The 27,695-nt window shown below is 44.4% G+C and overlaps 1 protein-coding gene across 1 annotated transcript in view; it reads left to right on the plus strand.

The window, feature by feature from the left end:
• Window positions 1-1,304: 1,304 nt before the first annotated feature.
• Window positions 1,305-27,695, plus strand: part of ANTXR2 (ANTXR cell adhesion molecule 2) — a 164,626-nt gene continuing 138,235 nt past the window's right edge. Inside the window, exons 1-4 of the mRNA XM_081020939.1 lie at window positions 1,305-2,413; window positions 11,917-11,988; window positions 16,839-16,910; window positions 27,255-27,336. Coding sequence (XP_080877065.1) covers window positions 2,223-2,413; window positions 11,917-11,988; window positions 16,839-16,910; window positions 27,255-27,336 — 417 coding nt within the window. The 5' untranslated portion in view covers window positions 1,305-2,222. The remainder of the gene's footprint in view (window positions 2,414-11,916; window positions 11,989-16,838; window positions 16,911-27,254; window positions 27,337-27,695) is intronic.

Below are 27,695 nucleotides of genomic sequence, written 5' to 3' on the forward strand. Positions count from 1 at the left end.
AGCAGGAGGCCCCATTAGCTAAAGTGGTGCTTCAGGTTAAGAACAGTTTCAGGTTAAGAACGTACCTCTGGAACGAATTAAGTACTTAACCCGAGGTACCACTGTTGTTGTGTGAAGGAAGGACTCTGATCTGCTGTCCGTCCTGATCTGCCATCTGAGACAGTGGGCTCAGCTTGGCTAATGGATGGGCTGGTGACCTCATCTCTGCGGAGCTAGGTTGTACTCTTGAAGCAATACCTCACAAGCTGCTTCTCCCCAAATAAACATCCTGCAATCATCATCTGAGGCCCTTCTTCATGTGCCACTTCCACTAGAGGTCTGGTGGCAACACAGGAATGGGCCTTTTCTGCAGTGGCTCCCTATTTTTGTGGAATGCTCTCCCCAGGGTGGCTCACCTGACACTTTCATTATACACATTTAGGCACCAGGCCAAAACGTTCCTCTTCTCCCAGACCTTTGGCTGATGAACATTCTATGTCCTTTTAAATGTGTTTGGGGATGGTGTGGCTTTGTTTTGTTCCCGTTATCATTATGTACTTTTTATTTTGTCTTTTCACGTTGCGAACCCCCTCTGACATGTTTGAATGAAAGGTGGTATACAATTTTCATTCAACAAAAATGTTTGGCTATTTGTTTGTTAACAGGCCTCAAAGAACTATTTATTTCAGTCTCGTTTTAGTTCATAAGTCTGGACCATATTTCTAAATGTTTTTGTTCTCCATTCTAAATCATGTTCCAAAAGGAAGCAAGTTTGCATACATACTTCTCTTTCCCATGGGATCTGGGCAAATGCCAGGTTCAGCAGAATTACAGTGGTACTTCAGGTTACATACGCTTCAGGTTACAGACTCCGCTAACGCAGAAATAGTACCTCGGGTTAAGAACTTTGCTTCAGGATGAGAACAGAAATCGTGCTCCGGCGGCACAGTGGCAGTGGGAGGCCCCATTAGCTAAAGTGGTGCTTCAGGTTAAGAACAGTTTCAGGTTAAGAACGGACCTCCAGAACGAATTAAGTACTTAACCTGAGGTACCACTGTACTCTGAACCTTGAAAAGCACAGAGGTGAAGAACTAAGGGTGTGGGGTGGGGGGAGAGTGTTACTCTTCAAACTTCCTGCTCAACTTTTGTATACTTTCCAGGGGCAAAATAAAAGGCACACTCCTCTCAGCTCCTCATGTCCCAGGGTCAGGGGAAGTGAGTGGGGCTTAGAGTCCTTGTGGGCACCAGGGCAAGACCCCAAGGTCGCCACTGTGCCCACGGGCAACCACAATGGCAACCCTGAAGAGAGTTTATTGTAGAGGTGCGATTGGAGCCTTGAGGCCTTTTGCAGAAGCAGATATAGTCAGGCTGGAGTAACCGATGTTTTTTCGCCACCCCTGTAAAAAAACAAAAGCGCGTCTGCTTTTGGCAAATCTGAACGCGCGCCGTGAAACCACACGCTCTGCTCGGTTCTGAAAAAAACGTCCTTTCCCGAAGCAAGACGAGGCGCAGGCAGGATCCGGCCACGCTGGCCAAGGCCACTCTCGGCCTCTTGGAAGGGGGCTGAGGAAAAGACCCCGGAAAAGACGCTGGCTTTGGGGTGGGGAGAACCTCTTCTTCCCCTTCTTCTCCTCTGGCAATCATCAATCACAGAAAATTAGTCACCACAACATCTGCCTCGCGCCATAAAAGGTCAAGGAAAGGGATTGCAAAAACACGCACAGAGAGAGAGAGAAAATAGGAGACGCAGCAGCAGAAGGGAGAGAGGGAGGACAGAACCCAGAAAGGAAAGACGTCCAGGCGCGCGCGCGCAAAGTTTTCTCTCCGCGGATCTCCTCTCTCGGCCGGCTTTCGGGTCGCCATTGGTGGTTCGGCGTGGCAATCAATACTTTGTAGCGGGGAAGGAAGCAACAAGCGGCGGCCGAGGAGGCTTGGCAGAACCGGAGGGAAGGCGCGCCTGCCCGGCACAGAGCGCACGGGGGCTCCGTTTGCGCTTCCTCCAGCCGCCTCTCTCTCTCTTTGCAGCCTCTATTGTTTGTCCAGCCCTCCAGGGTGGGAGATTTCTCCTCCTCTCGGGATTTGTGCAGAGTTTGCTGCAACTCCCCTTTGTCCTCGGCGCGCTCTCGGCTCTCGGCTCTCGGCTCTCCGCCCCGTCCAGCCCTCTCTCCTCCAGGGCGCACTCTCTCTCCGCTTCTGCAAGCCAGGAAACTTCGGCAGTTTGCAAAGAGGGAGAAGAAGGAGGCATGGGGGGCCGGAGGAGGCTGAGCGAGGCCGGGCCGGGCTGCTGCAGGAGCTGGTCCTCGGATCCGCTGGGCCAGGCGGCGCCGGCTTGGCTTGCGCTGCTAGTGCCGTTGTTGCTGTTGCTGCTGGCGGCTCACGGCCAGGAGGAGCCTTCGTGCAAAGGAGCCTACGACCTGTACTTCGTCCTGGACAAGTGAGTGAAGGGGCAGGAGCTTACCTGCTTGGGAGGAAGGGATGAGGGGGAGGAGGAGGAGAGGGATCCCCCCCCGCCGCCTGCTGACGCCCACCAAACTCCCCCAACCGCATCGCGAAACCTCCCTTAACTTTGTCCGCTGGGAGAACCGCCCTTGGCAGCGTCGCCAACGGCACGTTGAAAAGAAAACCCCACCACCGTCGCATCAGAGAGGTTCTGGTGCTCAAGCCGGTTTGGGATCCCACTGGCACCCCAAAGTCTACAGCTGGGCTTAACACTGCTCAGGAATGAAGGAAATGCCCTTTGTGTATGCTCAAAGGATCTCTTTTCTTGGGGGTGGGGAGGGTTGTTAAAAATCTGGGGTTGTCATCAGCTAAGGCCTACTCATAGTAGACTCATTGAAACAATTTTTTTTTAAAAAATCCTTCCAGTAGCACTTTAGAGACCAACTAAGTTTGTTATTGGTATGAGCTTTCTTGTGCATGCACACAAAAGCTCATACCAATAACAAACTTAGTTGGTCTCTAAGGCGCTACAGGAAGGATTTTGTTTTGTTTTGTTTTGTTTCAACTACAGCAGACCAACACGGCTACCTACCTGTAACTAGACTCATTGAAATTAGCGAACACAAGTTAGTCATGTTTACTAACTGCATTGCTCTAAGTGGGGTAACATGAATATATAAAAATGGGGTTCCAGGGTGAAGCCCCATTGAGACTTCATGAAACCTAGAAAAGTTACCCTTGTTCCTTCCTAGTGCTTTTCCTCAGGAGGAATAAGCAACAGGAGAATAAACACGACTTATAATGGTGATTTTTAAAAAAGCGCTGATAACACAATAAGATATTCAATATATGTTAGTTAAAACTTTGATAGCCAGACTTTTTTTTTTGAAGCACACACGCACATATACACAGCGCAGAAAAAAGATAGACTAAAAAAACACACACACCCCACTGAATTCACCTAAAAGATAGCGGAGTAGGAGGTAGCAAATGAATATTTCTAAGGAGGGTAGTTTGCAGTAGAATCACCATTACAGAAAAGGCCCTGTTCCAGTTTGCCACCTTTCTAACCTCTGAACATGGATGTCTTCAGATTATGCTGTTAAGAAAGGAACAGGGAACCCATGACTCTCCAGATGTTGATCTCCCATCAGGACCAGTGATCTGGGATGATGGGAGGTGTAGACCAACATCATCAGGGATTCCCCAACCCTGACATCAGGAATGGGCATGGTCATATCAGAGAAGATGAGTGTTTGGAAACCATGATACTAAGCTCTCCAGAGCTTTATATGTTGGAACCTGCATTTGAATTGCATTTGGAATGCTAAGAAGAAGCCGGTACAGTACAGATTTTTCTTTTTTCTTTTTAACGCGGTCAAAAAATTATACTCTGGCTAAACCGAACTACAATCTGGCTTCTGCATGGAGTTCCTCAACATTCTTCAGAGATAGCTTCACACAATGCATTGCAGAAGTCTAGCTTGGATGCCATCTGTGCATGGATAAACATGGCAAGGTTATCTGTGTCTAAGGTGGGGTGCAGCTGGCACATCAGCGGAAGCTGATGAATAGTGTTTCATGCCACATGCTACCTCTTGAGGTTGCAACTTCAGGACTGGAGTCTTGTAAGGAGAGTGCAGTCTCTGAGCCACAGTGGATGAACTGAAGTCCTTGGCCTTAGAGGGTGGAATTGATATAGTGAGCATAATGGAAACTTTGGGGTAGAAAGTGTCAGTGGAATACAGCTGTGTCTAGGTATAACCTTCTATAGGAAGGAAAGGGAAGGATATACTGGAGGTGTTGCTGCTCTGAATGCCAAAGAGGGCATTGAGTCCAGCAAGCTAGAATGCCCCAAAGCAGTGTTCACAATTAGCCATGTGCCAGGTGCATTTTGTATCTGGCTTTTGACCACTTGCGACCCGGTGAGGATTCCTGGGTGCCAGGATGGGGCCTGACATTTCCACTACCTGGAAGTGCATGCCTGGGGATCATTGGATCTGGACTGTTTTCATACACTAATACCCCATCACATAGAATTGTAGAACAGTGGTACAGTGGTACCTCGGGTTAAGTACTTAATTTGTTCCAGAGGTCTGTTCTTAATCTGAAACTGTTCTTAACCTGAAGCACCACTTTAGCTAATGGGGCTTCCTGCTGCTGCCATGCCGCCAGAGCACAATTTCTGTTCTCATCCTGAAGCAAAGTTCTTAACCCGAGGTAATATTTCTGGGTTAGTGGAGTCTGTAACCTGAAGCGTATGTAACCCGAGGTACTACTGTACCTCAGTTTAAGAACAGCCCTGTTAATGAACTATTCGGTATACGAATTCTGCAAAACTGGAAGTAGTGTTCCGGTTAGTGAACTTTACCTCAGTCTACTAATGGAAGCTGAATGGTGGATGGAGGCCTCATTAGGGAAAGCACGCCTCGGTTTAAGAATGGCTTTGGTTTAAGAACGGACTTCTGGAACGGATTAAGTTCATAAACCAAGGTACCACTGTAGTTACATTTTATCTGCACAATCGGAATGAATTTCTGGAACCCAAATGCTTTTTCTGTGCAGCCTGAACAGGAGGAGCCACCATTAAGAAAAAGAGGTCGGAATAGGCCAATATATATGTGGACTGTCCCTGGATTAAGGGGCTTTTCTTCTTTAAGTTCTCAAAGCTCTAAACCTAACTTGAGGTTGTCATCTGAACTAGCCAGATGTTTAACTGAGAATCAATCACAATCAGTCCATCATTTGAAAAATAAGACTTTAGAGCTATCTTGCCCCCAAATGGCAACTAGACGTTCCATTTTGGTGACTGCAACCTTGGTTCAATGAGCCATTTGGCACCTAGCTGATATATCTGAGTTTCTAACACTGCCCCAAAGGGGCAGACTCCTTCAGAGAATCATTGTGCATGGTCATATGGGGACCCAAGAGTAATTTAGTTCTGGAGACATGCTATCATGCTCCCTGCTCAAGGAGATCTTCAGATGAAGAATGAAATTGAGGAAGTGTCCAAAAGAGGAAATGTTGTAATGGGTGACGTCCGCTACCATCACATAGACTACATTTATATTCTAGTCATAACAAAGAAGTGGTGACTGACCAGGAACAAGACAATGGGGCTGTAGCAGATACCTCAGTGAATATGTCAATCGAGTGTACAGTGGCTGTGGAAAGGCAAATTCCATGCTAGGGATCATTAGGAAAATAAATCGGCTGATAACATAATGCCTTGTGGTGTGACCGCATTTGGAATACAGTGGTACCTCAGGGTACATACGCTTCAGGTTACATATGTTTCAGGTTACAGACTCTGCTAACCCAGAAATAGTACTTCAGGTTAAGAACTTTGCTTGAGGATAAGAACAGAAATTGTGCTTCGGCGGTGCAGCGGCAGCAGGAGGCCCCATTAGCTAATGTGGTGCTTCACGTTAAGAACAGTTTCAGGTTAAGAACGTACCTCTGGAACGAATTAAGTACTTAACCCGAGGTACCACTGTACAGTTGTACCTTGGTTGTCGAATGCCTTGGTACTCGTATGTTTTGGCTCCCGAATGATCAAAACCCAGAAGTGAGTGTTCCAGTTTTTGAACTTTTTTTGGAAGCCGAACGTCCAATGCAGCTTCCGCTATTGTTTCTGGTGCGCCTGCGCAATCAGAAGCCACACCTCGATTTCCGAACATTTCAGAAGTCTGATGGACTTCCGGAACGCATTCTGTTCGAAAACCAAGGTACGACTGTACTGTGTCCCCTTCTGGTTGTTTCACCTCAGAAAGGATCTTGTCGAGTTGGGAAAAGTTTGGAAAAGGCAACCAAAATGGCCAAGGGTGTAGAGTGACTCTTCTTTGAGGAAAAGCTACAACACTTGGGATGTTTTAGTTCACAGAAAGGGCAAGCGAGAGGTGATATGACATGTGTTAGGCATGGCTTGGAGAAAGCGGATGGAGAAAAGCTTTTCTCCCTGTCTTGTAACACTGGAGCTGGTGGAGATCCAGTGAAGCTGGATCACAATCAACACCCTCCCCCACCCTGGCTAATCACAGTCTGAGGAAAACTCCCTTTGTATAGTTGGACAGTTTCTCCCATTGTGAATCGTTGGAGAGGAGTGTGGCACATTTTGACCGGGAGCCAAGACAGGAGGCAAAGGGTTAAGCTCCCCGCTTTGTTGTCCTGTGGGTGTCCCTTGGTCTGTTTGCCAAAGAAAGTGCAACTGTGTGACCAGCAGCATGTCTCCTTTGGGCCTTAGAGGCCTAATTCATTCAGATTTCTGTATTTAGTAAAAGGTAAAGGTAAAGGGACCCCTGACCATTAGGTCCAGTCGCGGACGACTCTGGGGTTGCGGCGCTCATCTCACTTTATTGGCTGAGGGAGCCTGCGTACAGCTTCTGGGTCATGTGGCCAGCATGACTAAGCATGGAGAAAGTGGATAGAGAAAAGTTGTTCTCCCTCCCTCATAACACTGGAACTTTTGGGCATCCAATGAAGCTGAATGTTAGAAAGTAATTTTTCGTGTAAAGGGTAAAGGGACCCCTGACCATTAGGTCCAGTCGTGGCTGACTCTGGGGTTGCAGCGCTCATCTCGCTTTATTGGTCAAGGGAGTCGGCGTACAGCTTCCGGGTCATGTGGCCAGCATGACTAAGCCGCTTCTGGCAAACCAGAGCAGTGCACGGAAATGCTGTTTACCTTCCCGTTGGAGCAGTACCTATTTATCTACTTGCACTTTGACGTGCTTTTGAACTGCTAGGTTGGCAGGAGCAGGGACCAAGCAACGGGAGCTGACCCCGTCACGGGATTCGGACCGCTGACATTCTGATCGGCAAGTCCTAGGCTCTGTGGTTTAACCCACAGCGAGGACAGAGTCTCCTGCATTCACCTGAGACGTACCTTCTTCTCCCTAACTTGATCAGCAGCAGTGTCCCTTGGAGACATGCTATGGTAGTTCAGCTGATCTGCAAGAGCCCAGAAGCGCATGGATTAAGCAGTTCAAATAACTGAGCATGAGGGACTCTCACCATCCAGCTGCCCTAGTGGCCTCTCTGACAGGCCCATCTACTTGCTCTGAGTGGAGAAGCAGCAGCAAGCACTAAACAAACAAGTCATCCTACCCATTGTATTGTCACTTTTGTTGCTGTTGTTGTAGTAATATTACGTAAACCACTTTGTGAGGTCTGCTTGGAAAGCAGTATATAAATACTGTAAAATGCAACTACAGTGGTACCTCAGGTTAAGTACTTACGGTAATTCATTCCGGAGGTCCGTACTTAACCTGAAACTGTTCTTAACCTGAAGCACCACTTTAGCTAATGGGGCCTCCCGCTGCCACTGCGCCGCTGGAGCATGATTTCTGTTCTCATCCTGAAGCAAAGTTCTTAACCTGAAGCACTATTTCTGGGTTAGCGGAGTCTGTAACCTGAAGCGTATGTAACCTGAAGCATATGTAACCTGAGGTACCACTGTACCAGCACAACAAACAATAAATTGAAATTGAAATACTTTATTGTCACTTGTACAACTTGTATACAGTGAGATTACAATAGCACCCCCCCCACTCAGCTCTCTTAGTCTTAATTCCCCTCGTTTACTGACACACACACACACCAAACCCAAAAGTCAGTTGCCCTGTTGTTATCTTTTCATTCAGCAGCCTAACAGCCCACGGATAGAAGCTGTTCTTTACCCTGTTGGTGCGACTAGTCATGCTTCTATATCTTCTGCCTAGGAATTTAAAGGAAGAGACTCTCTCCACACAGCCCTCCCCTATGTACAGTGGGGTTAGTTCTCCTCTCTGTTCAGAGTTGCAGCCTGAATATTACCACTGAGTACCAGACCTGAAGGGCTGTAGCTCAATCTGTTTTGCATGCAGAAGGCCCAGTCCCGGGTTCAATTCCCAGCATCTCCAAGGAGGGTTGGGAGAGACCCCTGCTTGAAATTCTGGAGAGTAGCTGGCAGTCAGTGTTGGCAGTACTGAGCTGCATGGACCGGTGGTTTAACTCTGTACAGTGGTACTTTGGTTTGCGAACTTAATCCGTTCCGGAAATCCTAAACCTTAAACCAAAGCGTTCTTAAACCAAGGCTTGCTTTCCCATAGCAACGGGGGACTCAATTTACAAATGGAACACACTCAGCAGGAAGCGGAACATGTTCTGCTTCCAAGGCAAAGTTCACAAACCAAAACACCTACTTCCAGGTTTGTAGTGTTCTTAATCCAAGTTGTTCATAAACTAAGCTGTTCTTAAACCAAGGTAAAGGTAAAGGGACCCCTGACCATTAGGTCCAGTCGTGGCCGACTCTGGGGTTGCAGCACTCATCTCGCTTTATTGGCTGAGGGAGCCGGCGTATACTAAGCATGACTAAGCCGCTTCTGGCGAACCAGAGCAGTGCACAGAAACACTGTTTACCTTCCTGCTGGTGCAGTACCTATTTATCTACTTGCACTTTGACGTGCTTTTGAACTGCTAGGTGGGCAGGAGCAGGGACCGAGCAACGGGAGCTCACCCCGTCACGGGGATTCGAACCGCCGACCTTCTGACTGGCAAGCCCTAGGCTCTGTGGTTTAACCCACAGTGCCATCCACATCCTAAACCAAGGTACCACTGTATAATAACCTGTGTTCTCATGAATGGACTGTTAGTTGTGTCAGTTTTGGAAGACAAAAGAGTTTTGGGTGGTACACTACTTTCCACACTGGTGTTTCTGCTGTCCAAGTGATGTGTGTTGTAGAAGGGGCATGTTCTGGTGTGCAGTCAGTTTACACAAGTGATGGGCAGACCTCCTGAGGTCCATTGTGGCTGTGTGTGAGTTGAACATGCACCTTAGGAGAAACACAGCCGACTCCTGCCACTATACATTGCAGATGACGATTGGTAGTTTTAGGAAGCTTGTTCATTGGAGAAACACCATTAATGATGTTCTCATTGAGGGACCCCAGAGAAACTCCCGATGAACCCTCAGTAAGTAGTTCAAAAGCCTCTGCCTTTGTGCGTGATGGGTTTTTGTGGTGCCAAAGGCTGCTGAAGTAAAATTGATGCAAATTTTTGTAAGCTTATGTGAGAGAAGGAAGTTGTGGGATATGTAGACGTTGCTGCTGGCATCTGTGTGGTACCATAATCGGTTTGTGGAGAATGGGATGCGAGGTTAGCCCATCTTGGTTGTTGAAGCAGAAAGATGCTTTTGAGGTTGTTGGTCATGGCAGTTCTTTTGACCTTGGTGTTTGGCGGTACGTGATAAATAAACAGAGGAAGAAGGGTTTTGTGGCTTGCCCTTGGAGAAGGGGGTTCTGTTCCCACAGGTCAAATGAGGAAGTTGCTGGAGGGGATGTACCATGACTTGTGACTGTGTCACACAAATAGGACAATTTCTTGAGATGCTTTCAAAAGAAAAGCACTAGTGCTCTGAGCTGGGAGGCTATTCTAAAGCAAAGAAACGGTCTACAGTGGTACCTCAGGTTACATACGCTTCAGGTTACATACGCTTCGGGTTACAGACTCCGCTAACCCAGAAATAGTACCTCAGGTTAAGAACTCTGCTTCAGGATGAGAACAGAAATCGTGCTCCGGCGGCATGGCAGCAGCAGGAGGCCCCATTAGCTAAAGTAGTGTTTCAGGTTAAGAACAATTTCAGGTTAAGAACGGACCTCTGGAACGAATTAAGTACTTAACCCGAGGTACCACTGTACTTCAGGCGCTGCATTTTCCTGAAATGGGAATATATCTGCTGTGGAAGTCCCTCCTCACAGAGATGTATTTGACACCTCCATTATGTAGTTTTCATTACATGCTGAGAGATGCAACTTTTTACCTGGCTATTGACTATATTGACTATTGGCTATATTTTAGGACCCACCCTGCTCTCTTGACTGTAATTTGTTTAGACTGATTTCAATATGTACAGTGGTACGTCAGGTTAAGAACTTAATTCGTTCCGGAGGTCCGTTCTTAACCTGAAACTGCAAAGTTCTTAACCCGAGGTACTATTTCTGGGTTAGCAGAGTCTGTAACCTGAAGCGTATGTAACCCGAAGTACCACTGTAATTCTGCTGAACCTGGCATTTGCCCAGATCCCATGGGAAAGAGAAGTACGTATGCAAATTTGCTTCCTTTTGGAACATGATTTAGAACATGATCCCTCTTCTGTAACCTGAAGCATCTGTAACCTGAGATACCACTGTATTGTATTTTTAAAATTGTGGCAACACGCCTTAGAACTGCATGGTGAAGGGGAGGTTAAGAAATCTAATCATTATTATTATCAGCAACAACAACAACAACAACAACAACAACAATAATAATAATAGGAAATACTATATCCCTGTTGTCAGAAAGCTATGCCAGTGTCGAAAATATATCCCCTTAGGATATGTGACACAGAAACATAGGAAGCATACATTAAGGTAGGCTAGAAGTTTTCAAAATTATGCATAGCATGGAGAAAGTGGATAGAGAAAAGTTGTTCTCCCTCCCTCATAACACTGGAACTTTTGGGCATCCAATGAAGCTGAATGTTAGAAAGTAATTTTTCGTGTAAAGGGTAAAGGGACCCCTGACCATTAGGTCCAGTTGTGGCCGACTCTGGGGTTGCAGCGCTCATCTCGCTTTATTGACCAAGGGAGCCGGCGTACAGCTTCCGGGTCATGTGGCCAGCATGACTAAGCCGCTTCTGGCAAACCAGAGAAGCGCACGGAAACGCCGTTTACCTTCCCGCTGGAGTGGTACCTATTTATCTACTTGCACTTTGACATGCTTTCGAACTGCTAGGTCGGCAGGAGCAGGGACAGAGCAATGGGAGCTTAGCTCACCCCGTTGCGGGGATTCGAACTGCCGACCTTCTGATCGGCAAGTCCTAGGCTCTGTGGTTTAACCCACAGCACCACCCGTGTCCACTTTTTCGTGTAACACGTCGTTAATCTGTGGAACTCACTCCTGCAGGAGGTAGTTGTAACCACCCACTAAGATGGCCTTAAAAGAGGATTGGACAAGTTTATGGAAGATAAGACTATCAATGGCTACTATATAAGGCGAACCTCCCTAATTCGCACTGTCCGAAACAACATGCAAACCTTTATACAATCATCCTTCAAAATTTGCACCTTTCCAAATTTTGCAGTGCAGTTCTCCAGCCAACTAATGTGTACGAAAACCACGCATACTAATGCATACTAATACTAATGCAGCGTGTGCATATAAGTGCATATATTCATGAAAGAGCGTAGAAAATTGCATTATATTTGGGAAAGCTGCTTGCAGAAATTTGTGTAGACAGAGAAATTAACAGTAAAATGCTGATGCATTTTCATGAGGACTTTTGTTGTTGTTGTTAAAAAATTACAAACTGGTATGGAAATGTGGAAAACTGAAATCAAGAGAGGAATAATGAGAAACGGAGAGAATAAAAAATTGACAGATTTGCCCATCCCTAGATTTCATCCAATTATTTAAAGCCAGGTGGGTTATTTGCTTTGACCCCCTTCATGATTTCCTGTTCATTTTCTTTCTTCTTTACAGGTCACACAGCGTCAAGAACCACTGGTCAGAAATTGTTAACTTCGTGAGGCTGCTGACGGACAGATTTGTGAGGTGGGCTGCTCTCCTTATGGTTTCTAGGTTTAGTTTTGACACGAAAGATTGCAAAACAAATGCTTTGATGTGTAATCTTCGGTTGGAAACCATTCTCAAAAGAATTAGGCACAGACATGCTTTTCGTTCACATAAGGCGCCTTATGACAGCATCACATTCTCTCAATGTATTCGGAATGCAGTGCACTGCTGATAAAAAAACATCGTAAAGAGTTCTGAAATTCCTACTTCTTTTTGTTTCGTATGGTTTTTGAATCACATAAAACTCGGGTGCAGAATCTTTTTAAGCCTGAAGTGCACATTCCCTTGTGGGCAATCTTCCAGTGTTGGGAAGTAAAAAGTCTTGTTTATGTATGGTAGGTTATGTTAAAGCAGAAATTTCTACAAGCACGGCTTTCCATTTATGCAAGCAAGAAGAATTATCACAGTTCAAGGATGTATTCCAGCCAGGCAAACACGCTCAAGCATGGGATGGAACAGGGTCAGCAAGCAGGGTGGCATGAGAAACGGGGTGGCCTGTTGTTGGCTTGTGGAAGTTCATCACACCTCAACCTGTAGGATGTATCAGCAGAGGATTCAGAGCCCCAGCAGAGTTTTCAGAGATTTCCAGCTTCTTCCAGAGTTAAGGGGAAAACTCCTCTCCCACACAGAGATTTCCAGCTTCTTCCAGAGTTAAGGGGAAAACTCCTCTCCCACACAGTTCAAAGTAACAAAGTGTGTGTTAATGATACAGTGGTGCCCCGCAAGACGAATGCCTCGCAAGACAAAAAACTCGCTAGACGAAAGGGTTTTTTGTTTTTTGAGCTGCTTCGCAAGACGATTTTCCCTATGGGCTTGCTTCGCAAGACGGAAACGTCTTGCAAGTTTGTTTCCTTTTTCTTAACACCGTTAATACAGTTGCAACTTGACTTCGAGGAGCAACTCATAGAACGTGGTGTGGTAGCCTTTTTTGAGGTTTTTAAAGACTTTGGTGATTTTTGAAGCTTTCCCAAAACTTTCCCGACACCGTGCTTCGCAAGACGAAAAAAATTGCAAGACGACAAAACTCGCGGAACGAATTAATTTCGTCTTGTGAGGCACCACTGTATTGAGACAATGTGGACACTGGAGTCAAAGTTATAGGAAGATTCCCCCCATGCTAGACATGGTTTGGTACCTTTTATTCCACGGTTGCAGTTTCCAGCATGTCTGATTGTACACTGAAGGCAAGGCTGCATGTATTTTACGCACCTCCAGTTGTACTCTGAGCCCCAAAACCCATCCCTCATGGAAATAAAGACACAGGGGAGACAGAATTTAGTTTAAAGGTTAATGGGCAAATTTTGGCCACAACTTTATTGAATACACAAATGTGACTGGTGTTGACTTAGGCACTGGTATCAAAACTATATCTGGCTCCTGCAGGAAGCCTGGAAGGGTAAACAACCAGCAGGGGGATCTCTGTCAGTGTACATTGCGATTTTTTTCGTCTTGCGAAGCACGGTGTCGGGAAAGTTTTGGGAAAGCTTCAAAAATCACCAAAGTCTTTAAAAACCTCAAAAAAGGCTACCACACCGCGTTCTATGAGTTGCTCCTCGAAGTCAAGTTGCAACTGTATTAACGGTGTTAAGAAAAAGGAAACAAACTTGCAAGACGTTTCCGTCTTGCGAAGCAAGCCCATAGGGAAAATCGTCTTGCGAAGCAGCTCAAAAAACAAAAAGCCCTTTCGTCTAGCGAGTTTTTTGTCTTGCGAGGCATTCGTCTTGCGAGGTACCACTGTATATTGACTGGTGCTCACCCCTGGGGTTCCCGGGGGTCCTGGCATGGCCCTAGCCCCTCTCTGGGCTTCGGATGAGATCCAGACCCCCGGATTCCTTTAACGGAATACCATAATCATTGGAGGGGCAGGTGATGGCCGCACCTCCCCTCTCCACATTCCCCTAAACCAATGCCTAACCGCCAAACCTTGCAAAGCTGTGACGATTGCTAAGAGGTAGCCAAAAACCAAGTGGCCACAGCCAATCTGCCACATTGGGGAAAATTCCTACCCGGGCCCTGTTCCAAAACAGGCGACCAACCAAAGTCCAAAGCAAGGCCAAACACGACCTAATTAATGGGTTGGTGTTGGGCAGCGCAAAGCAAAAGGAGGTCCCTACGTCACGCTGCCAAATAGATACCCCCAATGCCCAACCCCCAACCTTTGCCACCATGCCAATTGGCTAAATGCCTGTGGCATAACTGTGGCACCACTAGCTTGGAGCGGGGCAAGCCCCGCCCACAAGCTGGTTGGGGAAGAGTTTCAGGGGCCGAGCACAACATGGACCCTCTGTTAGGAGGATCCAACTTGCATTGCATGAGGAGAGAATTTAGTGTCCGACACAGAATTTTGCAACTTTTCTTCTTTTGCTTTCGCAGAACAAAAATACTGCATTTCTCAACCAGGATAGCTAACATGGTGCCTGCCAGATATTTTTGGATTACAGTTCCCATCATCCCTGACCAGTGACCATGCTGTCTTGGGGCTGTTGGGAGTTTGAGTCCTGCGACATCTCAAGGGTACTGTTTTGGCTGTGCCTGTTCTGGGCTTTGCGTCTGGGGATATGGCTTTGTGAATATGCAGGCGGTGTCTGTTGAACTATTAGAAGCTGGAGCTTCTGTCGTTCTTTGTAGCACCTTGTTTTTCTCCATGGCTAGCAGAAGCAGGATCAATTGTGCAATCTAAGCAAATGAATGCAAAATCTGCCTGTTCTACTAATTCTGCTCTTCCTAATACTTTGTGCTGCCTAGAAATAATAAGAGGCTGATATTAAGAATAAAATATAGACTATTTCCAGTCCTGGTTAGGCATGTCCTGGTTAGGCACTGGGAGCGTGGGAAGTAGCTGCTCAGACCTTGTTGCAGTTAATTGTTTCCTATGGAAAATGCGATACAGAAGGCGATTGTCAGCTAGACCAGCTAGCAAAAAGTCATGTGAACTAGGCAGGCCTTAATTGCATATTGCTAGCATCTATCTTCCTAAAGTCAAAAAATGAGTTTTCTGTAGAACAAGGAACGGAATGCAGTTGAAACACACACACACACACACGGTAAGTTAATAAAAAGGATCTAATTGGTTGTTCCAAAGAAGCCATGTGGCTCAGGCTTTCAGTTACTGGCAAAAGAGATGTTTATCTTTTCCAAAAATGATCTGATTGGCCATTCCAAAGCCTTTTGGTCATCCTTTATTCCAGCCAAGAGGCCTCACCCTTCCACTTTGTTTGTTTGTTGCTGAATTGGCTGAAATAAAAGTGATTTGGCTGAATCCTCTGATGAACAGTTCTTAACAGCTTAATAAGATTTCTTCCCTCCCCTCCCCCCCCCCTTTAAAAGAGAAATGGGACTACTTAATGGTTGATAAATGCTGCTCAGCACAGCATATGGCGAAAACGCGGAGCAGGTTTCATTATAAGAATTAGATCATTCCGGTATGAGTTGTACATCTGTTTCCCATTTTGCTGGGCTTGAGAGATGTAGGTCTGCAGTAGCAGCACAACACACGTTTTCTATCTTTTTAAGAGCCTCGAAATTACAGTGAGAATGTTTATTTTTTTTAAAGTATTCCTATGCTTCCTATCATGACAGAACTTCTGGATAGTGGAATTTAAAAATGCAGAAGAAAGAAAAGTATTTGGTAATGAAATTGCGTATCATTTTTGTTAAGCCAAACCCACTGAAAGAGCTACTTAAGACGATGCCTTAAATTTGAAAAACGAAAACAAAACCAGTCCTTCACTATTATTCTTAGAGATCAAGGATGAGAGTTGTAGTCCAAAATGTTTGCAGAGAACCACCTTGGCTGCGACAATTATAGACACTTCTAACACCAGATCATATAACTACCTGTTTATGTATGGAGACAAATTCAGTAGAACCTAGGAGAGGGACTGAGGCTGAGCTGCAACAGAGAACATCATTTGCACAAAGAAGGTCCCAGTTCTGGCCCCAGCATTTGCAGGGAAAGAGCTCTATTGAGTGATGGTTCCAGTCGTTTTGAGCTTAGGGTGGGGTAAGAGAAGACAGAAGGGGGCAAAGTTAGATGGCTTATTACAGCCAACAAGGTACAGTATCTCCTAGTTGTTCAGACCAAAGAGCAGTCCTGACCTGGGAGTCTTTATAGGGGCCAGAGTGACTGTGTTCAGATGTCACACTAAACCATGGTTTGGTGCAATATGCCTAAGCAGGGACAAGCTGCAGGGAGCCTTGGGCTCACTTTCTCCCTTCCCCTCTGAAGTCAGGAGAAGAAATTCAGAAGCTTTCACTTCCACCGCAGCTTGGTTATATTGTCCAGGCGTTCTAAACACAGTGGGGCGTCCCAGAACACAGTTCAACCACTAGCAGGATCCAATTCCATATGAAAGTGTGTATTAAATTCTCATTTTAACAGAAAAAACCACTCTTATAAACTACAGATATGTATAAGATAAGGTTGGCCCTTTGGCAGGACGTCAGAGGCAGTGCCACTCCGGACAGCAGCTGCTGGGACCCATCGGCGGAGAAAACCCTGTTTAGATCCTGCTTTGGGGTTTCCGAAAAGCATCTTGCTGGCCGCCTTGAGAACAGGGCGCTGGTACAGATGAGCTTTTGGTCTGATTGGCACAGCTCTTACGATTATGCAGTATGTCAGCTGAAATACAGAACTGCTGAGCAAGGAGGGAGATATTAGATGTTAGCTATTTCCTGTGTGGGCTTTGTGTTTACTCGGATTCTGTCATAAAGGTTAAGATGGAGAGATCCTCAGAGTCCTGTCTTGACACAGATCCCATTGAAACGCACGTGGGCACAGCTGTTTGATTTATGTCTCTGAGATGGATGTTTTTCTTTGTCTTTAAAAGCAACCAGATGAGGGTCTCCTTCATCGTGTTTTCCATGCAAGCAACGGTCATTCTTCCATTAACACAAGACAGGTAAGCAAATTGCAACATTGCTTTCCCCACCATCCACCCCTAGCTTTTGATGCTAATAAATACTATTTTAAGTGACACTGAATTAAGTTGGCCCTGAATTAGGCCTAAGGCAATTTCCCCACCAGTAATAAAATTGCGGTTCCTTTTTAATCACCTGAAGTGTTTCTTAAATAGTACAGTTTTACCGTTGGTGAGGAATTTGCTTTAGGCCCAATTCAGTGCCAGTAGTGGCTCCTTGTTATAAGTAATAAGGACACCTTTCAAAGACCCATAGAAGTTTAGAGTTGGAAGAGACTCATACAGTGGTACCTCGGGTTAAGTACTTAATTCGTTCCGGAGGTCTGTTCTTAACCTGAAACTGTTCTTAACCTGAAGCACCACTTTAGCTAATGAGGCCTCCTGCTGCCACCGCGCCGTTGGGGCACAATTTCTGTTCTCATCCTGAAGCAAAGTTCTTAACCCGAGGTACTATTTCTGGGTTAGCGGAGTCTGTAACTTGAAGCGTATGTACCCTGAAGCGTATGTACCACTGTATAGACCAACTGCCTGCAATGCAGGAATCACAAGCAGCCATGATGGGCGGTTGCTTTCAGAATGCAGGATTATTTATTTCCTGTTATTACATCTATACATCCCTTTTCCTCCAAGCTCAGGGTGGTGTAGATGGTTCATCCCATCCCATTTTATCCTCACAACAGGTAAGGTAGGCTGAGAGGCAGCACCTGACCCAAGGTCAACTATTGAGCTTGATGACCGAATGGAGATTTGAACCTGGATCTCTCTACGTCCCAGTCCAGCACTCTAACCATTGCACCCCGCTGCTCTCAATGCAGCCTTCAAGTATTACAGGCCACTCCATTCTACTGCAGGTGATGCTTCCTACCTTGCAGTGTTAGAATCACAGAGTTGAAAGAGACCCTGAGGATCGTCTAGTCCTGGCTTTCCCAAACTCGGGTTTCCAGCTGTTCTTGGACTACACTTCCCATCATCCCTGACTTCTGGTCCTGCTAGCTAGGGATGATGGGAGTTGTAGTCCAAAAACAGCTGGAGGAGACCCAAGTTGGGGAAACCGATCTAATCCAACCTCCTGCAATGCAGGAATATACAGCTGTCCCTTACGGGGATCGAACCTGCAACCTTGGCATTATCTGCACCATGCTGTAGCCAACTCAGCTATGTTGCAAGGATTTCCAGGACAAGGTACGTGAGCACTGCAGACACTCTAAAGTGCAGTCTAAATCTGTGTTAGCTGGAGATGGCAGTGGATTAATTGGGACGAAGCCATCTTCTTCCTTGTTCTCGGTTGCAAGTTTGAAAGACTTGTTGAAGCAATTGTTAGGAGGGGTAGGCAGGGTAACTGTTGGGGATATAAATGTGCCTTTTCTGAAAGGCAGAGGTGTGAGATTCATGCACATATGTTGCATTGAGAGGAGACGTTCTATTTGTAACCATTCATCACATGCAGAGCAGCCTCCAAGTTGCCGTCAACGTGATCGTCCTTTCCTCCTGTTGTCTTGAATTCTAAGACGAGTCTCACAGAACGGGTCTGTTATTGCAAGGTGTCCATCTCTTAGGAATTGGCGTCGTTGGTCTTTTTGTTTTTGCTTCGCCTTTGTTTCAGCAAAGCGTCCCCTATACAATTGTGTAAATCTCAGCTTTTGTTGTTGAAATATGTTTGGGGTGTAGGGCAGTTGGTCCCAGGGATTGAGATGGAATTCAGAATGTGGTTCTTTATATAGATATATTTCTGGAAGAAAATCCAGAGTCGGGGGAAAGTGTGCCTCTGGTTATCAGTTTCTGGGAATTGCAGGTGGAGAGACTGCAACTGGTATCACAGCCAACTTGTGGGCTACTCAGCGGCCACTGTGAAGCTAGGATGCTGGACTAGATGGACCTTTGCTCTGATCCAGCAGGCTATTCTTACGTTCTGTTCCAGAATATTAGTGGACAGATGGCAACCTGCTTCCCCCCCCCTTGCTTGCAGAATCTTATTCTTTCTTAGATTTTCTTTTAAAAACAATATATATATGTGTTCATTGGGCCCCAGAGCTGAAATAGGTCTGGAGGTGTCAGATTGCTGGGAGGTCTTGGTTGTATGCTGGATAAATAAAACTGAACTGATTGTACGAGAGCTATTTTTTGCGTTGCGAAATCTGTTTCAGAAAGACTGGAACTTGATTTGTCGTTTGTTTCTTGGCAGCAGAAGCGCTGCGGGGCCTGTGGACATGCTGCCACTCATTTCTGGCAAGCACAAAGTGTCTGCTTTGTAATCTGCATTCGTACATAATCATTTTCAAGTTGTTTTCAATAGACACCAAGTGTAAAATATTTTGGATTAAACAGATTGCATTAACTTTTACGTAACTTGCTCAGCTGCCATCTATAGTGCACAGCATGTCTTCCGCTGAAAACAGGACTGCCAGTACAGATATAAATTGCTTTGTGCAAGTTTTCCCAATCTTACCTTTTAGATTTTGGCTTAAGGCTTTTTATGGGTGAGGAGCAGGGAAGGGATCAACGGTGCCTCAAAAAATCGGCATTTGCAAATGTGGGTGTTAGGTTCCAAGGGTTCTGCGTATACATGAAAACCCATATACTCAAACCCTTGGAACCATCCTCGCATGAGCATCCCAGAGCATCTTGGAGCTGGTGGGTTGAGCAAGCCTTGCCTGGTAAGCAAGACAGAGAGCTTGAAAGCACTTTTTGCACCAGGAAAACCTTGCATGCATTTAACTTGCACAATTTCTTTTTTTTTTTTTAAAGCAATTTATTAGGTTTTACAATAAAAATAAACATAATAAGCAATATAACATTGATCTTAACATATTTTCACATTTTCTTTGGACTTCCTCACATCTCCCGCTCCCACTTTCATCGTTGTAACATTTGGTCAGCAATTTATCATCTTATTTAAATTCTTATATCCCTTCTATATTTCATAATCTTATAATTCTCAGAAGGAGCTAAATTTCACAGTCTTACTTATTTTCTTAAAAACTTCTAAATTTAGTGGTGCTCAGTTATTTTGATCTAGCATCTTATTTAGCATTCACTCAAATTACAATACTTTTGTAAATAGTTCTTAAATTTCTTCCAGTCCTCCTCAATCCTCTCTTCTCCCAGGTCACGGATTCTGCCGGTCATTTCAGCCAGTTCCATGTAGTCTATCAGTTGTATCTGCCATTCTTCCAGTGTGGGTAGATCTTGAGTTTTCCAATGTTTTGCGAGAAGTATCCTTGCTGCTGTTGTTGCATACATAAAAAATGTCTGGTCCTTCTTTGCCACCCCTTGGCCGACAATACCCAAAAGGAAAGCCTCTGGTTTCTTAGTGAAGGTATATTTAAATACCTTTTTCAGTTCATTATAAATCATTTCCCAGAACGCCTTCACTTTAGGGCAAGTCCACCAGAGGTGGAAGAACGTTCCCTCGCACTCTTTGCATTTCCAACACTTATTATCAGACAGGTGGTAAATTTTAGCAAGTTTGACTGGGGTCATATACCATCTATAAATCATTTTCATTACATTTTCTTTCAGAGCGTTACATGCAGTAAATTTCAATCCATTACTCCACAACCTCTCCCAGTCCTCAAACATGATATTGTGCCCAATGTCCTGTGCCCACCTTATCATAGCCGATTTAACCGTTTCGTCTTGTGTATTCCATTTCAACAGCAAGTTATACATCCTTGAAAGTACCTTAATCTTTGGTTCTAGCAATTCTGTTTCTAATTTCGATTTCTCCACCTGGAACCCTAGTTTCTTATCATTTTTAAAAACTTCTTTAATCTGAGCGTAGTGTAACCAATCTCGCACTTTGTCTTTCATTTTCTCCAAACTCTGCAATTTCCAATTGTCTCCATCCTTTTCTAGTATTTCCCAATATTTTGGCCATTTAGCCTCCATATTGGGTCTTTTTCGGGCCTTGGCTTCCAAAGGTGAAAGCCACCTTGGTGTTTTATTTTCCAGCAAGTCTTTATATTTTGTCCAGACATTAAACAATGATTTTCTGACAATATGGTTCTTAAAGGCCTTATTTGCTTTAACCTTGTCATACCATAAATATGCATGCCATCCAAAGGCATTGTTAAACCCTTCCAAATCTAACACATCAGTGTCTTCAAGAAGTAGCCAGTCTTTTAGCCAGCAAAACGCTGCGGCTTCATAATACAACTTTAAGTCTGGCAGGGCAAAGCCCCCTCTTTGTTTTGCATCGGTTAAAATCTTAAACTTAATTCTGGGCTTTTTGCCCTGCCAGACAAACTTAGAAATGTCTCTCTGCCACTTCTGGAAGCACTCCGTTTTGTCCAAAACCTGAAGTGTTTGAAATAAAAACAACATCCTTGGCAATACATTCATCTTGATAGCAGCAATTCGGCCTAACAAAGAAAGTTTCAATTTTGACCAACTATCTAAGTCTCTCTTAATTTCTGTCCAGCATTTTTCATAATTGTCCTTAAATAGACTTAGATTTTTTACTGTTATGTTTACCCCTAGGTATTTTACTTTTTTAACCACATTAAGTTCCGTCTCATTCTGAAACCGTTCTGACTCTGTATCAGTCAAATTTTTCCCCAAAACCTTAGTTTTCTGTTTATTTAGTTTAAATCCAGCCACCCGACCAAAGTCATTAATCAGTTGTAATACTCTTTTCGTACTGGGCTCTGGCTTCTGCAAGGTCAAAACCAGGTCATCTGCGAAAGCTTTTAATTTATATTGTTTCTGACCGACCTGAATTCCTTCCACCAACCGATCCCCTCTAATCATGTTCAATAGCACTTCCAGAACCGAAATGAATAACAAAGGGGAAATAGGGCAACCTTGTCGTGTCCCTTTTTCAATTTTAAACTCTTCTGTAACCACATTATTAACTATCAGTTTAGCTTTCTGTTCTGAATATATCGCCTCAATCCCATTCTCAAAACCCCGTCCCACTCCCATCTCTTTTAAATTTCCCATCATAAATTTCCAGGAGATATTGTCAAAGGCCTTCTCCGCGTCTATAAAAATTAAAACTGCTTTTGTATTTATATCTGTTTGCAAAAGTTCCAAAATGTCAATAATGTTCCTTGTATTAGCAAACAGATGTCTACCTGGGAGAAAGCCGGCCTGGTCCTTATGAATTACTTCATTTAAAACTTTTTTAAATCTATTTGCCAAAATGTCTGCAAATATTTTGTAATCCACATTTAAAAGAGAGATGGGACGGTAGTTCTTAAGTTGTGTCTTTTCAGCTTCCGACTTTGGTATTAATGTGATAAACGCTTCCTTCCAAGACTCCGGTGCCCTCTTCCCCTCCATAATTTCATTGCTGACCTCCATCAAAGGTTGTATCAAATAGTCTTTTAATGTCATATAGTACTTGGAGGTCAGCCCATCTGGTCCTGGAGATTTGCCAAGTTGCATGTTCTGGATGGCTTGTTCGATCTCCTGTCGTGTTATTTTAGAATTCAGGATTGTCCTATTTTCTTGTGACAATTTAGATAGTCCGTTTTTTGCCAAAAATTGTTTAATCTCAACATCGTCTTGCGGCCCTTGGGTGTATAATTTTTTGAAGTATCTCTGGAAGCACTTTCTGATATCCACTGGATTCTGGATGTTTTTTCCATCAACCTCTAAGTTTGTAACAGTATTTAATCTTTGTCTTCTCTTCAACTGCCAAGCTAGCAGTTTTCCACATTTATTCGCCGACTCAAACGTTTTTTGTTTCATTAATTTAACCTTCCATTCAATTTCCTGATTTATCAATTTAGAATATTGTGTTTGATAAAGTTTAATTTCTCTCAGAGTTGGCTGTGACTTCGGATTCACTCTTAATTTCTTCTCTAATTCTTTTATTTTATCCAGGATCTTATCTTTTTTTCTCATTTTGTGTTCTTTTCTTTACTGCATTCTGTTGTATCAAGAATCCCCTCATTACAGCTTTGCTTGCGTCCCAGATTATTCTTTTTTCCACCATATTATTCATGTTTATCTCAAAGTAGTCCTTCAAAACTTTTTGGGCCTTCTTGGTAATTTCCTGATCTCTAAACAAATTGTCATTCATCTTCCATATAAAGGATCCAGTTGGTAATAGTGTCATATCCATCTTTACTGCATTATGGTCGGAGCAGGTCTTTGGGCAGATTTCCACTTTTCTGACCTTAGGTGCCAGGCCTCTAGAAATCCATATTTGGTCGATTCTTGTCCAGGTCAGTTGGGCTTCAGAAAAGAATGTTCCCTCTCTTCCTAGTGGGTTCTTTGTCCTCCAAATGTCAATCAAATCCATATTGTCAGTCATTTCAAAAAAGGTTTTAGGTAGTCTGCCGTCTTTTGTAACATTTTGACTTTGTGACTTGTCCATGTTAGTTGATACAACCCCATTCATATCTCCCATCATTATGATGTTGTTGTAGTCTAGATAGTCCAGCATTGTCTCCTGCAACTTCTTGTAAAATTCCGATTTCCCTTCATTAGGTGCATAGATTCCTAATATCAGCAGTTTCTCTCCTTGATATTGTATCTCAATAGCCAAAATTCTTCCATGTTCATCTTTAAATAGGAATTTAGGTGACAGGCTCTCTTTTGCATATATCACCACGCCTCTCTTCTTAACTTTGTCCGACGATACAAATTCCTGGCCCAATCTTTTATTTATTAACACTTTTCTGTGGAGCCTCGTCACATGTGTTTCTTGTAAACAAATAATGTCCAATTGTTCTTTTTTTAATATATGAAATATTTTCTTCCTTTTTTCCGGAATGTTACAACCATTAATATTCCAGCTCAACAGTTGCAGAGACATCCTGAATTATCTGGTTATTTTTCAAGGGGTGGTATCTTGTTCTCAGGATCTTCAGGTTCCACAGGTGCTGATGTTGGTACTGGCGTTGCCTCAGGCCCAGAAGGTAGTTCAATTCCTTTTTGAAGGTCCTCTCCGTATGTAGACAGGAATTTGTCTCTCTCTTCCAGTGTTCTTACTTTAACCTTTCTCCCTCTAAAGGTAAAAGATATTCCTTGGGGAAATTCCCACCTGAATGGAATTGCGTTGCTCCTTAGTAGTTTAGAAAGTTCAGAATAGGCGGCTCTAAGATCCAGCAGTAGTCTTGGGATATCTTTATAGATTTCAATTCTTCTATCCAAAACCTCCAGTGATTTTACGAAATGTAGGCCCAAGATCTTATCCCTTTCCTCCTTTGATCTCAGTGTTATCAAGCAGTCTCTGGGCCTCTCCTTCTTTATGAATCTTCCAAGTCTGAAAGCTGACACGATTTTAAAGTCCTTTTCTTCCAAATTCCAGAACTTGGAGAATTCTTTGGTCAAAAACTCAGTTAGATGTCCTTCTTCTGCCTCTTGTAGTGATCTAATCCTCAAGTTATTCTCACGATTTCGCAGTTCTATCATGGAGAGATAAATCTGATGTTCCCCAACTTGTTTAGTGAGTGGTCTTACCTCTTGCTCTAAATTTTCTAATTTTTGTCTGGTGTCCTCAGCCAATTTCCGATTTTCTGCTGAGGCCTCCGTTAACTGTCCAATTGCTTGTGCATTCTGTACCACTTGTGTAGTTAATTTATTTAGACATTCTGTGTTTTTGTCAATCTTTGCTGATTGCGCATCTACTTTCTTGTCCAAAGCTTCCAATTTTTCAAAAATTTTGTCTAGAACAGAAACAGATACTCCTGAGGCCATATCTTCCAATTGTAACTGCTCTGCTTCGCCCTCTCCCTCCACTTCTGAGGGCAAAGTAGGTACAGATGATCTACGTGTCTGTGAGGCTGAGGTTAGAGTTGTTAAAGTTGTTTGTTTAGGTCTCCCTCTCTTTCTTGTGCCACTCATTCCAACGTTATCTGTCAGTCAAGGTCACACTGAGTTATTCCCATGGGAATGGAAAGGTCCAGAGCAAGCAGACAACAAGGGAATCGAAAGTAAAATGTGCATGTAAAGTCACTGTTTTAATCCAATCCTCTAGAGGGAGCTTAAAATGTCTTTCAGAGTCTAATTTAATGTCCAAGAACCTTCAAATACAAATGTTTAGCAGAGTTTATAAATGGTCACTTTGTTACAGACAGTGCTTATTTATCTCCAAAAAGAGTGTTTCAAATTTAAAAGGTCTCAATACCCTCAGATTGTTTCAAGTTCCAATATACAGTATCCAAATCCGCAGTACTGACAGCTCCCTTAGTGCTCAGGCAGCTCCTGACTCTGGGTTTCACCTTCTAATTTGTAATCCAATAAAAGGAGGAAAGTCAAGTGCAAGTAATAATCCCAAATCTTTAGCTTAAAGTCTTTACTTTAAGGTGCAAGTTCAATAGATGCTTAGATCTGTAAAACTTAGGATCTCTTTCTTTCAGCCTCCACTCCTCCAGCTGATTGCTTTTTTCAAGTTCAATGGCTGCGGAAGACGGACTTCCTGCTTCCACGTCTCTCCGCTTTCAGCCAAGTTCAAGCCAATTTAAATTTTCCCTTTAAAGTCTCTAATTTCAAGTGACTCAGTCTTTTACTCACAAGTTAGTTGCTTTTCGTCCGAATCCGTAATTTAGCAGGAAAAGGGATCAGCGCTCACCGACAGTAGCAGCGCGGCTTCGCTCCTCAGGCTGTGAAGCAGCTCTCAGCGCCGCAACCCCCCTCCGCGCTCCGGAGCCCCTTACGGGGTTCCTTTTGCGCTTGGAGGGTCGCTCAAGGCGCCCACCGAGCCTCAAGACCCCAGGCTCTTACCGCCTGGGGTTTTCCGGAATGGGTCTCCGCTTCGCCGTAGCGGACGACCCGTTGCCTGCGGAGCCTCCTCTCCCGTTCAGAAGAGGACCGCCATTGCCGTTCGCGCCGCCCCCGGAAGTCTAACTTGCACAATTTCAACTGTCCGGCTTTCAACCACGCAAGGCTGAAATCGCACAAATTAAACGCACATAAGATTCAATCGAACTGTGCAGAAAAAGAGGCAGTTGTGAATGCCTGCTATCAGGTATTTTTCCAGCGTTGCCTTTTTATGGGCAATATATTTCTGCTTACAAAATTTGGATTTGGGGGTCCACTTTATGCTAGGGCTGGGTGATGCCTGGTTTTCAGCATCGTGAGAGACTGATACAGTGATACCTCAGGTTACATATGCTTCAGGTTACAGACTCCTCTAACCCAGAAGTATTACCTCAGGTCAAGAACTTTGCTTTAGGATGAGAACAGAAATCGTGCTCTGGCGGCGCGGCGGCAGCAGGAGACCCCATTAGCTAAAGTGGTGCTTCAGGTTAAGAACAGTTTCAGGTTAAGAACAGACCTCTGGAAGGAATTAAGTACTTAACCCACTGAGAGCCAGTATGGTGTAGTGGTTAAGAGTGGTAGTCTTGTAATCTGGTGAACCGGGTTCACGTCTCTGCTCCTCCACATGCAGCTGCTGGGTGACCTTGGGCTAGTCACACTTCTTTGAAGTCTCTCAGCCCCACTCACCTCACAGAGTGTTTGTTGTGGGGGAGGAAGGGAAAGGAGAATGTTAGCCGCTTTGAGACTCCTTAAAGGGAGTGAAAGGCGGGATATCAAATCCAAACTCTACTTCTTCTTCTTCTAACCCGAGGTACCACTGTATATCATGATGTCTGAAATAAGGGTGGAACTATGTAGAGGCATTGGTTGGTTTCACAGTTTTCCCCACATTGTGATTTTTGCATCACGCACACACACACACACACACACACACACACACACACCATGATTTGGGATATGTTGCCATGTCAAAAATTATGAAACCAATATCACAATATGGACGTCAAGTCAGTTTTAGACAAGATATCAATATGACGCCCAGCCCTACTTTATGCAGGTGTTTTCAGTGTCCAGTGGTACCTTGGTTTACGAACTTAATCTGTTCTGGAAGTCTGTTCTTAAACCGAAACCGTTCTTAAACCGAGGCGTGCTTTCCCTAATGAAGCCTCCTGCCGCCGGTGCCCTTCCACCATTTGGTTTCCATTCTTAGACCGAGGTAAAGTTCTGGTTTTGCGAAAGTTCATTACCTGAATCGTTCATAAGCAGAACTGTTCATAAGCTGAGGTACCACTATATCTCATTGACGGTAGCCATCATGGCTAGTACCAAAGGTTGACCTTATTGCATCTCCACCATTGGGGACAGTAAGTCTCTGAATACCAGTTTTTGGGAATCGCAAGTGTGGGGAGGGTTGTTGCACCCAGGTTCTCCTTGCAAGCTTCGTATGGTCGCTGTGAGAACAGAGTGCTGGACTATGTGGGCCTTTGGATTGATCTAGCAGAACTCTTCTTCTCTTCTTAAGCTCTTTCCAGATGGGATCAGGGATGCTTGAAGGATTCAGCAATATTTTCAATACAATGTTTAATAATCCTTTGCTTTCTTCTTCATTTTCAGGAATGAAATTCAGAGAGGCCTTGAAGAGCTGAGTAATGTTAAGCCAGGAGGTGAAACGTACATACATGAAGGAATAAAAGAAGTAGGTTTTCCTTCCCCTCTCTGTTAAATGATATAGTGGCTCATGGCTTAGTGGGTAGAGTATGAGACTCTGAATCTAAGGTCATGAGTTTGAGCCCCACGTTGGGCAAATGAGTCCTCCATTGCATCCCAACTCTACAAACAATAATTTTATGATTTGTTGCTGTTCAAGATATCTTGCCCTTCTTGGGTCAATTGTGACATGGAATTAGTTACATATTTAGTTCTTGTGTGGCTGTTTCTTTTAAAGCAGGAGGGTAGATTAGATCAGGACCATAGCAGGGGCAATGGGGTGAAGCTCCCCTCCCCAATCCAGTTGCTTCCCCTCCTCCTGGTTCTATAGAACAAACAACCCCTCAA

Source organism: Podarcis pityusensis, assembly GCF_964106645.2.
Source record: "Podarcis pityusensis genome assembly, chromosome: 9".
In the NCBI taxonomy this organism is placed as follows: domain Eukaryota; kingdom Metazoa; phylum Chordata; class Lepidosauria; order Squamata; family Lacertidae; genus Podarcis; species Podarcis pityusensis.